This window comes from Pecten maximus, chromosome 10, assembly GCF_902652985.1.
Source record: "Pecten maximus chromosome 10, xPecMax1.1, whole genome shotgun sequence".
NCBI lineage: Eukaryota > Metazoa > Mollusca > Bivalvia > Pectinida > Pectinidae > Pecten > Pecten maximus.
This window is the reverse complement of record NC_047024.1, coordinates 25,849,660-25,865,756: the sequence shown is the minus strand read 5'-3', so window position 1 is coordinate 25,865,756 and position 16,097 is coordinate 25,849,660. Positions and strand designations below refer to the sequence as shown.

General features: G+C 36.3%; 1 protein-coding gene across 1 annotated transcript; it reads left to right on the top strand.

Annotated features, from left to right (window-relative positions):
* Positions 1 to 1,756: 1,756 nt before the first annotated feature.
* Positions 1,757 to 11,265, top strand: LOC117335721. Its single transcript, XM_033895896.1, has 4 exons — positions 1,757 to 1,843; positions 3,426 to 4,366; positions 4,861 to 5,834; positions 6,258 to 11,265. The coding sequence occupies exons 2-4, from the start codon at positions 3,437 to 3,439 to the stop codon at positions 8,476 to 8,478; spliced, it is 4,125 nt and encodes a 1,374-aa protein (XP_033751787.1). The 5' UTR covers positions 1,757 to 1,843; positions 3,426 to 3,436; the 3' UTR covers positions 8,479 to 11,265.
* The last annotated feature ends 4,832 nt before the right edge of the window (positions 11,266 to 16,097 follow it).

Genomic DNA, 16,097 nt, shown 5'->3' with positions numbered 1-16,097 from the left:
ATGAGAGTAAGAGGACAGATAACAAAATATTGAAAATTTCAGGTATGTACCTCTTTTAATTTTTGAGATATACAGATTTCTAAATGTTCATAATTCAAAAAATGTCACAATGACGTCGCCATTATGCGACAATACTTATGGCCACTGACTGTAGACTGAAGGCCAGCTTGCCGTCTGTACATACACTTATGGTAGCAATTAGCCAAGACCTATTTTGAGTAAAATTAACTTTCTAACTTCACATTTTGAGCAACAAAATCATGTCCTCAAATTTAAATGCATAAATATATACTACCATATCAAAACTAAGAAAATTAAGTATATCTATCATTCATGGTACCAGGTCTAACTTTAACTACTGAATAGTGAGTGCAGAAGACCCTTTTCAGTTGATCATGTAATAAAACATTTAAAACTGCATAAAAGATATATATACAATACTTCAGATATTTATTGTAGCATTTTAGACATTTTATTTTATATGTAAACTGCAAGCTGTGATATCATTGTAATCGTTTGCATTTATTGACAGTATTTTAGTTTATTGTGTTAAATACAGTCTCTTTCACTCAGCTGATGAAGCAGGTTTCTTTGGCTCAGGAGGTAGAGCTGTGGTTTATCACCCGGGTTCAATTTTGGGCACTGGACAAGAGTGTTTTTTTCCTGTTCTTTCACATAAAAGACTGCTTATATTTTTAGTGAGTAATGATAAATAATTCTCAGAAATTAAGGTAACTTTAAAACAAAACAAAAATTGATTTGTATATACCCTTTACTGACTGCTTATCAAAGTTTCCTTGCAAAGCTGAGTTTATTTAACAAATCATTAGACAAGTTTGAAATAAAACAATCCTACTTAGGAAGGGAGGTGATGGGAAAGGGAGTAATTTTTCTTAAGCAATTAAATTACCTCCACTTAGATTTTGTTTATTTTATCCCACACAAAGTGTGTTTCCCAGTCGAAACTGTCGCTCACACACCTTTTCTAAAATGTTGTCAGTCATGCATTAAATAAATGTTTATTTAAAACATATATATACTTTCATGCTATTTTTCAGATTTGAGCGTAACCAGATTGGACTCAATTTGAATTTGCAAGGAGCTGGAAATAACGGGAATAGTAGGGGTTTGCCAAAATAAACATCAAATGAGTACACGTAGTTTCTGTCGCTTTCGTGATTGCGGAAAAAAACATACAACATGAGGACTCTTTTCAACGGACAAGAAAGTTGGGCAACTGATCAACAACGCCGCTCACGGAGTCGAGTTGCCGAAGAAAATGTCACTCGAATAGTAAGATTTCGGAATATTTTGTTATTATGCTCGTGGTGAAAATATATCGATAACCAAATAATTAAATGCATGCCTTCCTGTATGGATATGGATCAACGTGTCAGAGCTTCAAACGTTCAAATCCACTCTTCCTCGTCATTGTACCATGGTCAGTCGGCCATCTTGCTTCTTTGTTCCCCAGATTAGGGAGACTTTAGTTTCGATTGTGGGAAAATAATTCTTATCCAACATTTCATTCCATGAAGTGTTCACAAGTACACGTATTAATAATTCAAGTTTTTATTTTTTAATTGTTTACACATCTTTCTTTTTAATGTTTGTGGCACAAATAGATGTACTTAACACAATTCGATATATTATTTCACAACATATTCAATTTAAAACTGGTCCCTGATACTAAAATTATCGGCCAATGAAACGCGCACTATTTGCTTTGGTACTGAATATGCAAATTCATCCGTATCCCTTCCTTCATTTCAAGAAGACAATTTATTGCTGAGAATATATTAGGTATCTGAGGATAATATCCATTTCCTAACAATTCTCATGGGTAAGTTTGTATCAAAAAATTATGAGGGATTTCTCTTAATGTGTTGTCATCTTTAATATTGATAAATTTTCTGTATATTACCACGCATTTGGTGCTTGTTATGATACCAAAGAAGATTGCATCGAACATGGACGGAGCCATTTTGTCATTTTAGGACAAGAAATGTTATCCATATGTATCGATTCTCGAAAGTATGGTATTCCTTAGAGATAATAAGTATCTATTAAGTGTTTATTAACCCAAATATACGTGCTTAATGCTATCTCATTGTGTTATGATGAGCATAAGAATTTTTACCCAGACAGCAAAGTACTTATATGATACAAAACATAATTTCATTCTGAGGAAAAATGGGGTCACTTCTCAAGGTCACTAAACTGTAGTCTGTACTATATTTCATGTCTTTTGTCATTCATTATAAATTGTCTAAGGAAATCCCATTGTTAAAGCTGCGAATGTAAATGAGGATCTACATTAAACAAAGGGAGAAACTACATTCTCCAGTAGCCCCCCTGTAACCTCTTAGATGGACAGGCTATTTAGAGTTCTAAATGCCTTATCATGCATTAAAATATAAAATAAAAAACCTAATAAGGCAAATACAATTTTTTAAAATAGATCTAGAACATCTTTTATGTATAGTAAATATGAACTTAAGAGTTATTGCAAGCCCTCCAATCTTGACGGATCAGTTTTCGAACAATTTGGAGATTATAACATCAATGTACAATGTATGTGATACAGATTAGTTGCATATTAATTTCACACATGTGTAGCTTGCACCAATCCCCATAGGGGATGCACTATAAAAGACTGGTAAAGATTGTTTTTCAAAATGTTGTAACCATACTATTAGTTGAAGGACTGATCAGTCTTGTTATTGAAAATCTATCAATAATTGTTGTCGCTTCAAATTATCAATTCCCGGTTTGAGTTTTGCAGTAGATCTACATGGAAATAAAAATGGTTTATTACACATTTTCTAAACTTGATCTTGCTGTTTAAGTTATAAGAAGCATAGTTAATGTTACGAGTACTGTTTAATATAAATTGATGGGACCAAATTAAAATTTTGCTTAACATCTATCATATGTCAGATTATTTGTCTCATCTGTCACATAGTACCCCAAACAATTTCTATTAATCCCAAAAAAGCTTCAGGTTATACTGCTGTTGTATTCCTGGAAGATGGTAAAATACAAACCAAGATTATATACATTCAATTTCAATATTCACACTCTTGCCTACATCTGACAGGTTAATTGACATATTTATGTTATAATTCCATATGTCAAGAAAAACAAATATTAGATGCAACAAAGATACAGGAGTAGAGCCAACACAGTTACTAAATTAGTTAATTTTTGGTGGGTTTTTTCTTTATACCTTATGCTTCAATATTGGATACCATGCATGATATGACATGGTATAAAAGACGACCGAGGAATATAGGGACAAAGTTAAAGCAAAATAGACTATCACAAAAAGGGATAAGTTGATAAATCTTACCGTCTAGTCATCAACATATGATAGTAATATAGATAATGTAAAATGCTTACCAATGATTCCTTGTATTTTGCAGTGTGACATAACATGGACACTCCTGCTAGCCATGGGGTGGAGACCCCAGTGCTGGGTCTAGCAAACTCTAATCAAGGGTACAGCACTGCAATACACCTCCAGGATAACTACTTGCTTCACGGACCGATGGACCAGTCCTATTCGCAGGCCATCCCAAGTCGAATGGCCGAAGAGACCAGAACAGGACAATTGGGGCAACATACTGAAGAGGAGGCCCTATGGTCTGGCAATGTCGGGCAGCACCCCAGTGACGAAGTTATGAGAAATGGTAATGCTGTGCCGCGACATGGTGATGAAAGTCTAATGGTGGGAAATATAATGAATATGACTCAGCGTGGAAGTGATGAAGGAATGCGGACAAGTACTTTGGGACCTCGATCAGGTGAAGAAGGCATTCGAGTTAGTAATATTGGACTTCACACTTCATGTGATGACAGTATGAGAGTGGAAGGGCACGGTGGACGGCGACAGGCTATTCACTCACCGAGGCATGGAAATATGTTATTGTCAGGCCATCCAGTAGCACAGCGTAATAACCCAATGCACTTCTACATGGAAGATGGAAACGGATCCATAAGTAGTTCTATCTCACAGCAGAACCCAACTGGTCTTCCCTCTCACAGTGATATAAACAGTATTCCTACTGGTTCTAAGGGTGCCACTCTGATGCCAAGTTCCCATGACAACATGGTCAGTGCAAATGTAGCCAGAGGGGGCTCCTTACCCCAACAAACACCAGATCTGGCTCACCGCATCCCCCAGGGAGGAAGCAACTCGGAAGGTGTCGAGGTTGAGCGAGGGGATGATGGAAGTTTTAAATCAGCAGCCAAGGACTACACAGAGAGAAACTTGCCACGGGAACTCATGGGAAAGATGTTTGGTCTTCTGAAGGAGGGAATGTTCTGTGACGCAGTTATCTTGGCTGGTAATAAGGAAATTAGGGTAAGTTATATCTGGTAGTGATGAGGAGTTGGGGTAAGATAATTCTACATTTTCTGTAAATTTTCTTTTACCACATGTACATTAAATTACTATTCGCATTATTCCAGTTTCATTGAATTTTGTGGTTGTAAAGAAGTTGTTGAGTAAGTGTGTCTAATTATAAATTTGGGCAATATTTAATTCTAGTTATTCTAAGAATTTGAAGTGTATTCCAGTTTTGTGATTCAATACTAGCATCATCATCAATGGTAAGACTCAAAAAAGTTTTGATTTATAATTAGCAAAAAACATTTGTTGATTTATATTAGATCGAAACAAAGGAACAAAGCGTTCAGCATCAATATTAGAATTTAGTTTTATGGTTACCTTCAAAGACTTGCCCTTTAGGTAGGGCACAGGAGTTTTAACCTTCAAGGACTAAAAGATATTAATAATATAATACAAAAAATGTTATTCATAATCTATTTCTTACATCAATGATTTGTCATTGACAGGTACACAAGATGGTGCTTATTGCAGCAAGTCCATTTCTGTTGTCCAAGTTGTCTAAAACAACACCCAGTACATCTCTGCGCGTTGAGCTTCCAATGGGTATTCCCCTACAGGTAGCTTCACAGCTTGTCCACTATCTGTATGATGGCAAGATCACCTTGACAACCGACAATGTGTCACAATTTGCACGAGTGGCCAATCTGTTCAAGTTGGAGCACTTGTATAACATTTGCGAGGATTTCATTGACTGCTTCAATCTCGATGAGTCCTTGCTGAATGTTATGGAGGAAGACATCAGTGTATCTGCCACTGAGCCGAGGATGTCACCAGTCATTCTGAAAAAGCGACATCTCAAGCTCAGTGCAGAGGAAAATATGGCAGAAACAGAGGTCGCAGAGGTCACAGATAACACAGAAAATACTGAAAGTAATATAGTTTCTCAACAGAAAGCTACACCATCACTCCCACAACCAAAACATGTGTGTACCAAGGGGAAAATCACAAATAAAAAAACACCTAAAAAGTCTGTGACAGTAAAACAGGAGGTGGTGGGGATGCCATCTCCTATAGAGACACCAATCCATAAAGTATCGCATCTCTACGGCACTCGAGCAGCATCGGCTGCAAAGGTGTTCAAACAGACAACAGAGGTGGACGAAAGTGGTGCAGCCACTGTATATCAAGGGAAACAGGGGTTGTATCAAGCTGAGGAGACTGAGGTGACAATACCTCACAAAGAGGGAGGGGACGGGTCACCTACCAAGCTTCCCAGCCCTGGTAAGCACGCAGATATAGTCAGCAAGGTGATGGAGGTGGAAATGAAAGATATCGGAAAAGATGAGAATGAGGATGATGAGGAAACGTCGGATGACAGCAATGAGGATTACCAGGAGAATGGTACTCCTGGAAAGTTCAAACAACTAAAGCAAGCATCAAAGAACCTTAAGAAATTGCAGTCGAGGAAAGGAAGACAAAAGTAAGTAATTTGTACTCTAGGTACTGAAAACAGCTTGTGTTGTAATTAATAGCTATATTATTGTACAGGAATGGCACATTCTGGTCTTATTTGATTTCCAGGATGATAATGTTAAAGTCACTGAATCTGTTACATATCAAGCATAGACTGACTAACATATTCCTTCAAGTTCTACTCGAGGCCAACTGGTTGGATAATTAACAAGGCTACTATGATCACAATGATTCAGGTTGGATAAAATTAATTATAAATTCATAATTTTTTTCTGTTTGATGCTAATATTATAATTAAAGCTATAATATCTATAAAATCGTGCCATTGTATACCTGACCAAAATAAATGTCAAAGAGAATCTTAACATGGAGTATGATACAACATTATAATGCTAATAAATTATCAATAATAAGTGTTTATTGTTTCTAGGAAAGCACCAGTTCCTCCAGCACCCAAACAAGATATGCCTCTGAGACCGCCCCCAAAGAAACGAGCAAAGGAGTTTGCCAAATCTGAGGAGGACAAGATCCTTCAAGACATTGAAAGTAAATTAGACTTGTCAGTTTTAGACATGTCAGCATCAGTAACGACAGAATTAACTGGGAAAAAGAAAACTGTGTCTAAAAAGATAAAGAAAAAGCGGAAAAAGCAATCATTTGGTACACTTCTCAGGACTGTTGTTACAAGTGCCATAGCAGAGCTTGATAGAAATGCAGAACATATCCCAGAAAGTGAACGGCAATTTAAATGTAAACTCTGCGGCAATGAATTTGTATTTCCAAAACGAAGTATCACTCATTTGATAAATACACATGAGATCCCCCCGGATGATGTGCTGAGCTATATAACAATACGTAAATTTGAAAAATCTCCAAGAGTTTGTGACATTTGTGGCTACGAGACCAAAGAGCCAAACTTTTATTATATCCATTATCATAAGTACTTTCGGCATGGCATTCCGTTACCCAAAGGATGGAAACCATTTACATGTGACATTTGTGGAAAAGAATGCTTTACTAAGTTCCAGCTAAAAGACCACAAGCTTATACATCGTGAACAAACGCCATTTATTTGTGAGAAGTGTGGACAGGGTTTTAAGAGCAGGACATGTCTCAATAGTCATGTTTTTCATCGCCACAATTCCATAAGGAAACACGACTGTACCGATTGTGAAAAGTCCTTCAAGACAAAAACACAGCTAATGGTACATCATCGCATACACACTGGAGAAAAACCCTTCCACTGTCCCGACTGCGACTACAAGAGCACGACACGCGGGAACATGCGACTCCATCTAACCAACAAACACAAATACGATTCACAAGATATTAAGTGCATGATGTATCAGATCAAGACGCTCAGTAAAGCATATGAAATGCAATCTCTTCCCCAGGAGCTAATTGCTAATGCTCATCTTCAGACAGAAGAGTCGGACTTGCTCAACGTTGCAGACAAGAACCAGATGAGGCCAATAGAGGATCATGTGGGGATGCATCTGCCCACAAATGTAGTTGATAATGAGGTTACCAAGCCCTCGCAGCAAACACCACGTGAGGATACATTCTCAAACCTGAGTAACATCCTTGTAACCAATCAACAGGGCCAAACTAGTCAGCTGATATACACAGACGAAAACCTGACTAATCGACACATCATACTACAGTCGTATAATGGTCAGCAAATCGTGGCAGGAGAGTTACCGCAAGGTCAGGCAACAGGTGGAGTGGAAGGACAAGATGCTGCCCAGGCAACACAGATTCCAGTGTTGCTACAGCCAGTACAAGGTAGTGAGCACCTGGCAGGACATTTTCTGGTACAGACACACCATGGCGGACAAAGCACTGTACAGCTGGTAAGTACAACAGACGGGCACATCACACAAGATCCGCGGGCTCAGGAGGCTCACATACTGGTACAGGATTCCCAGGGCATCATCCAGGAAGCCAGTATTAGTAGTGATCAGGTCCTCATCACAGATCAAGAACAGCTCAACCTTTCTTCTAACAGACGTCAAAGTCATGAACAGATCATGTACCTGGAGCGACCAGCCAATGAGATGGTACAACAGGATCAGATCATCATGGCAACAGACAAGAATATTACCGTGAATGAAACCTCCGGAAATTCTACCACAGAGCTGCAAAATGTGTCTCCGCGGCTTATGATTGATGGAAGTCAACAAGTTCACATTCAGATTCACTCAGGAACAGCTGTCGCCATGGAAACTGATTCCCATGGACAAGTTCAAGAGAGACAGGTACGCATCCAGGATCCCCAGGGCCTGTTGGTAGGAGAAAGGCCCCAGGTTACACTTGTCCATCGGGCTCTTGGCATACAGGACAGGGGCAAGGACACAGCACAGCAAAAACATGAAGGCCAGATCTCTGTGGCAGCCACACTTGAATCGTATCAACAGGTTTCTTTGCCTGTCACTTCTGAAATTCCATTGTCAACATATGTGGTGAACTCCCACAATACCGGAACCAGTATTGAGTCTCAGGGTCAATTAGTACAGAGTCCTCCGAACAGCCACGGGTTACCCACGTCCCAGGCCCAGGGGCTGCCTGATTCCCCAACTCCTCAGTCCTCCCAGGGCTACAGTGACAACACACTGTACCAATATTATCACCAACAGTTCAACAACTTCTGATCTCCAATGTTGCTGTACTTTATAGTATATATGTAGCTAGGTCTTCTTCGTGTTCAGATATATGGTTCACAGCACTGGAACCATACAAACTTGTGTTTATGTCCAAAATGATGTCTACAAGATTATTGGTACATTTTGCTATCTTGAAAAAAGTCCCATTGTCAAGGGTAATGATATCTGCTGTCACTTGCAGAGTGTTTATGTTTGTCCGAGAGATTCAGAGTGTGTCAGATGGATTCATGTTTTGTGTTTGGTTGTGTATATGTGTACATCAGGGATTTTGACATCTGTTTTGCTAACACGATGCTGACCATGCCCAAGAAATGTTTGGGTGTTGTATATTATTAGGAAAAATATGAGCAAACAAAATGATCGCAAATTTTCAGTTTTGTCTTTACAATTTTGTAGATAGAAGAAAACTATATACCAGTAAATTACCAGTTCAGGATGTATTTAACTTTCATCTGGTGTATCTTTAGTGTTTGGTAAATCTCAAGGTTTTCACAATTTTCTTGAAATAATGAAAAATCATATAGATATTTTTGGTATTTTGGATGTTGCGCATGCACTGCTATTTTTTTCATAAATTGGTATTTTAGATGTTGCACTGCTATCATTTTCCAAACATTAGTCTATACTGAAAAGATTAAGTATGCATTCATGGACTTTTTTTGTTTTGAAAAAGTGAATTTATGAATGGAAAAAATAAGGAGGGATAAAATATATATAATGAGATTATGTTGTATTTGCAAGTATAATACTGTAACTTTTTCCTATGTTTATAAATTGTGGAATGAGTTGAACATCATATACAATGTATTCCAAGGAATTTCCAGTTTTCCAGTTTAACCTTATGTGCTAGCAATGATTATATGGCATAAGAATAAAAATGATAAGAAATATTATTATACTAGTAGTAATTATAAAAACTCATAACACTTGACTGGTTACCAGGGTATATGTGATCTTATTTCTTATTATTTTGTTTTCATGCTGTATAATTGCTGCTAGCCCCAGTGGTTTAACACAGAAATTCTGTACCGGTAGTGTAAAATTAGTAAAACATGAAAACTTTATTATTCATGTCAAAATATATACATAATATGATATGTTTACTAAATACAGGTATTGTTTTTACTTCCAATAATTAGTCAATTTTATAATGGTCAAAGAATGAGTGTATTCATGTACGTGGCATAACTTTTACAAAATTTATACCAGAATTAATTTTTCTGAAAAAATGTACATGATTGGATTGCCAGTTGATCATGAGTTGGTAGATTAAGTGTGTATCACGGTCATACTCATTTCACATGATAAACCACCATTATTATTTTGTATTTCATACAAATTATTTGTACTCGTAAAAAGAGTATTCATTAATTCAACATAATATTATAATTATCCTGAATATTTATTATTACACAATATTCACTGTCTTGATTTTTTTTTGTATTTTTGTTTTTGTTTTTTTTTTGGGGTGTTTTTTTTAGATGTCTTGCCAATCTAAGGTTTATTTATTTAAAATCTAAGAAATATTTGAATTTAGATATCTTTACAATTCTGTTGATAGATAGACATGTAATTCTATTATACAAATGTATTACAAACTGGATTATGTACATGTAAGCAAAGCAAATTTCAATGGAAGAAAGATATAGACTTTTGGTGGGAATACCCTTCTATAGATTACATGTAAATGATGTTACATGTTCTATTTTACTGTAAACCTGTAAACCAGTTTTAGTGCTTAAATTATTAAGTGTTGTTTGATTTTAAAAGTTTCAATTGATGGAAATAATATAAGTTGTTAGGTATTTATTGTTACAAATCTTGTTCGAGGGTTTAATGAGAATCAATATCACAATCATTTTGGATCGTTAATATTAAGGAGGATGCACCATGGTATAATTTGTGTGACAATGCTTCTATCAAATTTCAGGTGCTGATGTAATATTGATAAAAATGGGTAAAATAGGAATAAAAATGGCAGAATTTTTGTGTGTGCTCTTTTTGCACAGCACAATATTTCAATTGATGCATAGCCGAATAAATTGGTTAATCAATAATAATTAATAAAGTAATGAAATAAATAAAATACACATTTGACCAACACATTGTTTTCTTCATAGTAACACATGTACAGTGTATATCCTTGCAATTACTAAGTGCTATCAAGTAATAATTAGGTAAAATATTTGATTTAAATTAAGAATTTATTGAATAAGTTTGATAACTGTTGCTGATAAATACTCTATATACATTAATTACTTTGTTACACTGAGATGTTTTTGACTGGGTTTATTGCCCTGTGAATAATCAGAGTCATTTTGAAGTGGGGTATCTTTGTAGTAGTTGGTGACTACCTCACTGAACAACATACAGGAGGCCCATCACATGCCATCCTGAGTAATTAGGGTAAAGTGTCCCTCCTAAGGGGACCACCACTACATTATAGACAGGTCCATTTCTCAGCTTCCCAAGAAACACAAAACGACACGGGAAAGGAGTTTTGAACGTTTTGTGGGTGGGGACACTAACCGACTGAGCTTTCGCTGCCCACATTGTTACACTAATGATCAAAATTAGAGCGTTCATGTTTCAAAAATAAACAAAATGACCGGTACAGTTTACGGTAATAAAAAAAAATTCTTTTGTTTGATGTACAACATTATGAAATGATCTTGCTAAGTAAAAATAGAGTAGATAAATTATGTAAATTGGATTACCACCTAATTTTGTGAATACTTGTTATAGTAAAGTTTAATTAAACTAATTACACTATTATTGTTTCATAACCTGTCCGATGTTTGTGTTTGAAATGGTATTTATTGAGTTTTGTGTGGCTGAATGAAGAACCCAGACCACTTACAGAAATTTAAATGCTAATTTGGATTTACAGATGAATTTAAAATTAACTCTTTAGTACATCACCGAAAAGGCTCACTCTATATCCCATCATCGAATATGGATGGTAATTACTCTTAATTTGACAAAGAAAACTAAACATATTTGCAAGCTCTCAAACAGTTTTCAATTATAAGTTTTCATTACTAAAATGTAACCAATGATAAATATCCTCCATTTTGTTACTGTAATGCTTTGATGCATTTCTTCATTTTCTGTCACACAAAAAATTGTCACTTTCGCTACATGTATTTTCGCCCTGAATATACTTAAAATGGATAGTCTGGACAATAAAAACACCAACCGATGTGTTCATAGTTATAAGTCCCCTACTGGTGAAACCTGGGGTCTATAAGTAAAGTTTCCGTCTTGTACAAACATACATACATAATGCCAAAGTTTATCTATGCACTACCTCACCAGCTGCTTCATTCCTTGAGAGATTTTGATCAAACTTGACACAATAATAAAGCACCATTAAATTTTTAGACAAGTTTAGGGATTCAGGGTTTTTGAATCAAGGTCAAAGTAAATGTTACTAATTTTTAACTTGGGCTGGTAGGGGGAATATGTACTACTTTAGCAATGCCAAGTATGTTTGTTGCCCAAATAATTAACAGGCATCAGTGGCGTAGGAAGTCGTCAAAAAGTGGGGGGGCAAAATTTGTTTTAACCTTAAATTTTACGCACTAAAGAAATCGTATGCCATCTCCGCAAAATTAGCCAATAATTATCATTTCAACATCCCATGATAATTTTGATAATTTATGTAGTCCAATTTTTTTTAACGAGGGGTCTGAGGGGCCGCCCAGCGGGTCTAGGGCAGCGCCCTGATAGGGGGTTCAAAGGGGTCTAAGCCCTCCGCGGAAAATGAAATATAGCACATTTCCAATAATTCGGGATCAGGCGCGGATCCAGGAGTTTTCGAAAGGGTGGTCAGTAATTAAGTTATCATGCGAGCGCCGTAGGCGCGAGCCGATTTTTTTCCCTTTTTGCGAGAGGTCTGGGGGCCGCCAAGCGGGTACCAGGGTGGCAAAGTTCGCCTGTGGATCTGCAATCGAAAGGGGGGGGGGCAGTAATTCAGTGATAAAGCGAGCGCCGTAGGCGCGAACCAATTTTTTTTTGTATTTCCTCGTACCTGTTGGTAAATAGTATCACTCGATTCACGTTAAAACCGCGCATTCTTATTCATGTTGTGTTTCTGTCTTGTTCTCATTATGAACTCAATTAACTTCACAAATTATCATCAACTTATTGAATCTATGTGATGAAGTTAAGCAAAATTTCGTATTAAGATATAAATATTGACTTACCAGGCTAGTGCAGACGACCGACACACAGGTCTGAGGATTGATATACTAGTATAAAAGTCGGAATGTTCCGGATGTACAAGATAAAGTTTTTATCGTTGCCTTCAAGAAAACATTATCGGTTCGAAAATATACAGATATTTATCGAAATGAATATATAAATTCATGTTTTTCCCCTTTTTTAGATTTTGGATGTCAAAAAGTGGGGGGGCAAAAAGATATGTTTGCCCCCCCACTGTAAAAAGTGGGGGGGCAATTGCCCCCCCTGCCCCCCCGCTTCCTACGCCACTGGGCATATTTGGGATAAGATTCATCAGTTTGTTGTAAATATTGCCGATGTTTATTTTTTCAAAACACATGTCTTGTGTCATGTATATGGTTAAGTATTTACAGTATTCTTGATTTTGTAATTAATGCAACAATTACATAGAGATAGACTTACAACTTCATCTTAATGTAATTGATTTTGCAAAACTGCTTATAATGATGCGATGTAATTATTTAAACAATGGTTTCTTTCACCAGTAAATCTAAAACCTTACCCTCAGGTTGATGTTTTTATGTTCATAGTCCTGGAAGATGGTATAGGGGTCTCGTGTCTGAGGAGGGACATGTGTACCGGTAACTGGACTGGTCTGAATGCCAGCTTGGTTCAAGCCCATGTCTAGTCATTGCAATTTTCTTACCTGTTGCAAAAGTGATTATCTGGAGATCGCTTCTGTTCCTGGGTAATGATGTGCTAAATATGTAACCATTTATTTTCTATTAGTGTACCAATCAAACCATTTTTAGCTCACCCGGACCGAAGGCCGGTGAGCTTATGTCATGACACGTCGTTCATCCGTCGTCCGTCAACATTTGCTTTAAATCGATATTATTAGATTTTGACCAAATTTAGTCAGAAACATCCTTGGCAGAAGGTGATAATATTTTGCATAAATGGTGACTCTGTCCCCTGAGGGGCGGGGCCCAATATATAGGAGAAATAGAAGTAATTCCTTTAAATCACTACTTGTCATAAAGTTATGAATGGATTTGAACACAATTTAGTCAGAAACATACTTTGGAAAAGGGGAACAGATTTTGCATAAAAGGTGACTCTGACCCCCAAGGGGCCAAAGTTGTGGGGCCCAATAGGGGAAATAGAGGTAATGTCTTTAAATTGCTACTAGTCATAAAGATATGAATGGATTTGAACCCAATTTGGTCAGAAACATCCTTTGGGGAAGGGGAACAGATTTTGCATAAATGGTGACTGACCCCCAAGGGGTCAAAGGGACCGGGCCAAATAGGAGAAATCGAGGTATTGCCTTTAAATCGCTACTAGTCCTAAAGTTATGAATGGATTTGAACCCAATCTGGTCAGAAACATTCGTGGGGGAAGGGGAACAGATTTTGCATAAATGGTGACTGACTCCAAGGAGCCAAAGGGGTAGGGCCCCAAATGGGAAATAAAGTTAATTGCTACTAGTCATAAAGTTATGAATGCATGTTGTTAAAACAATGCTTGAGGTCTTTCAGGCCCTTAGAGAGTCTGGACTTCACTATTTCTTTAAAGCAGTTGGGATCCCCACACCATAACCATATTTAGCATTGTTTGAGATAGACAAATAAAACAAATTGAACATGAACATTATTTTGACATTTGGTCAAATCCAACCAGGTGTGTGATACAGGCCCCATGGGCCTCTTGTTTGTTTTTGCATCTATGTATGGATATTAATCCAATTACATAAGTAAGAAAAAATATATAAAATGTTTCAAAGTTATATCATTTGTTAACTTTTCTTTGATACCTTCTGACACATTTCTGCCAATTTGAGATGACTTGTAGTGTTCAAATGAGGTTCTCAAAAAGTTAAGAAACCAAGTATTCAAAGTTGATTATCTATAGTAAAATTTTAAGCAAGACAAACATGTGTAACACCCAAGAACGTATCTACACAATAAAACAAAGATCCTGAATTTTGTCACTCATTAATTATGGAAAATCTTTCAAATGTGCATTGTATATTATATTTTTTGTCTTATATTTGGAAGTTTCACAAATACATGGTACATGGGAGAAATGGGTGCACAGGTCTGTCCAAGGTCCAAAATCAAGTTTAAAGGTCAAGGTCATGGTCAAATTGTGTATAATTTCACCGATGAACATTTTCTTATGACATTATGGATGAAGAAAAGTTGGTTGGAATTAAACAAGTCAAATGACCAACAGTCGAGGTCACTTGTTCAATTTTGTATCTTTTCACTGAGGAACATTTTTATGACACTGTGAAGCAAAGTTGGTTGGAATTAAATGAGTCAACTTGTCAAAGGTCAAGATCAAATTTTGTTTAGATATTGCCCAGAAAAATTGGTTGGCATTAAACACAGTCAACTGACCAAAGTTTGAGGTCACTTGGTTAAATGTTAAGGTCATGTGGGTCCAAATTCAAAGCGAACATATGAGTAAATTTACCCGTTTTTACACTTGTTAGCCCAATAACTAAGGAGGTGTAAGGTAACGAGTGTCGTACCACAATACAAGTATCTATAATGTAATTTTTTGCTTCCTTATCATTGCTTTTCAAGTCATGATAAATGTCAAACTAAGCAATATGGACAGATGGCTTCTTGGTGATTATGGGAGATATTATAGCTACACAACAGGGCCATTATACCGACATGTTGGTGTTCTATGTTATTGTATTTTCAACATTTATGAGATATTGAGACTTAAGCTTCAAATTCGCACTAATAAATTATCTTTGTTTTGCTTTGCTGAAAAAAAAATTGTTACAAAAGAATGAAGCTGGCACACATCAATGAAGTTTCAAAAATTCTGTTGAGTCAATCATTGACAACTATAAGCCTGAAATAGCATTGAATAATTATTTTATTCTTCACCTTGTGTCAACCTTGAGCTAAGGAAGACAAATCATATGTAGAACTACATAGTTTGACATAAAGAAAACTAGAAATTCCTAAATTAATAGGTACTTTCCTGATACTACATGTATACAAGGAAACCTATTATACAACAAAGTTATAAATTATAGCATGTACAGATATGCCTATCTTTTTCACTGCCAACAATTACTTTCCAATTACTATAAAGGAAAACTATTACATAGAATGTATATTCCTATTTCCTCCTAGCCAACAGGTACTTGTGTATATACATATTTGTTACTTTTCTTTTACACTCACGGTAAACCTACAGGGTAACCAATTGCGTAACAAATAAACAAATCATATGTACATATTATTTTCTCACAGCCTTAAATTTCATGTACTTTCTTATCCTATACAAGGATAACTATTCTGTAACCCAAGTTATAAAGCATAGGTTGTATATTATTTTCTCACAGCTGACAGTAATTATTAACATACTAGGAAAACTATAGTGAACCAAGTTAC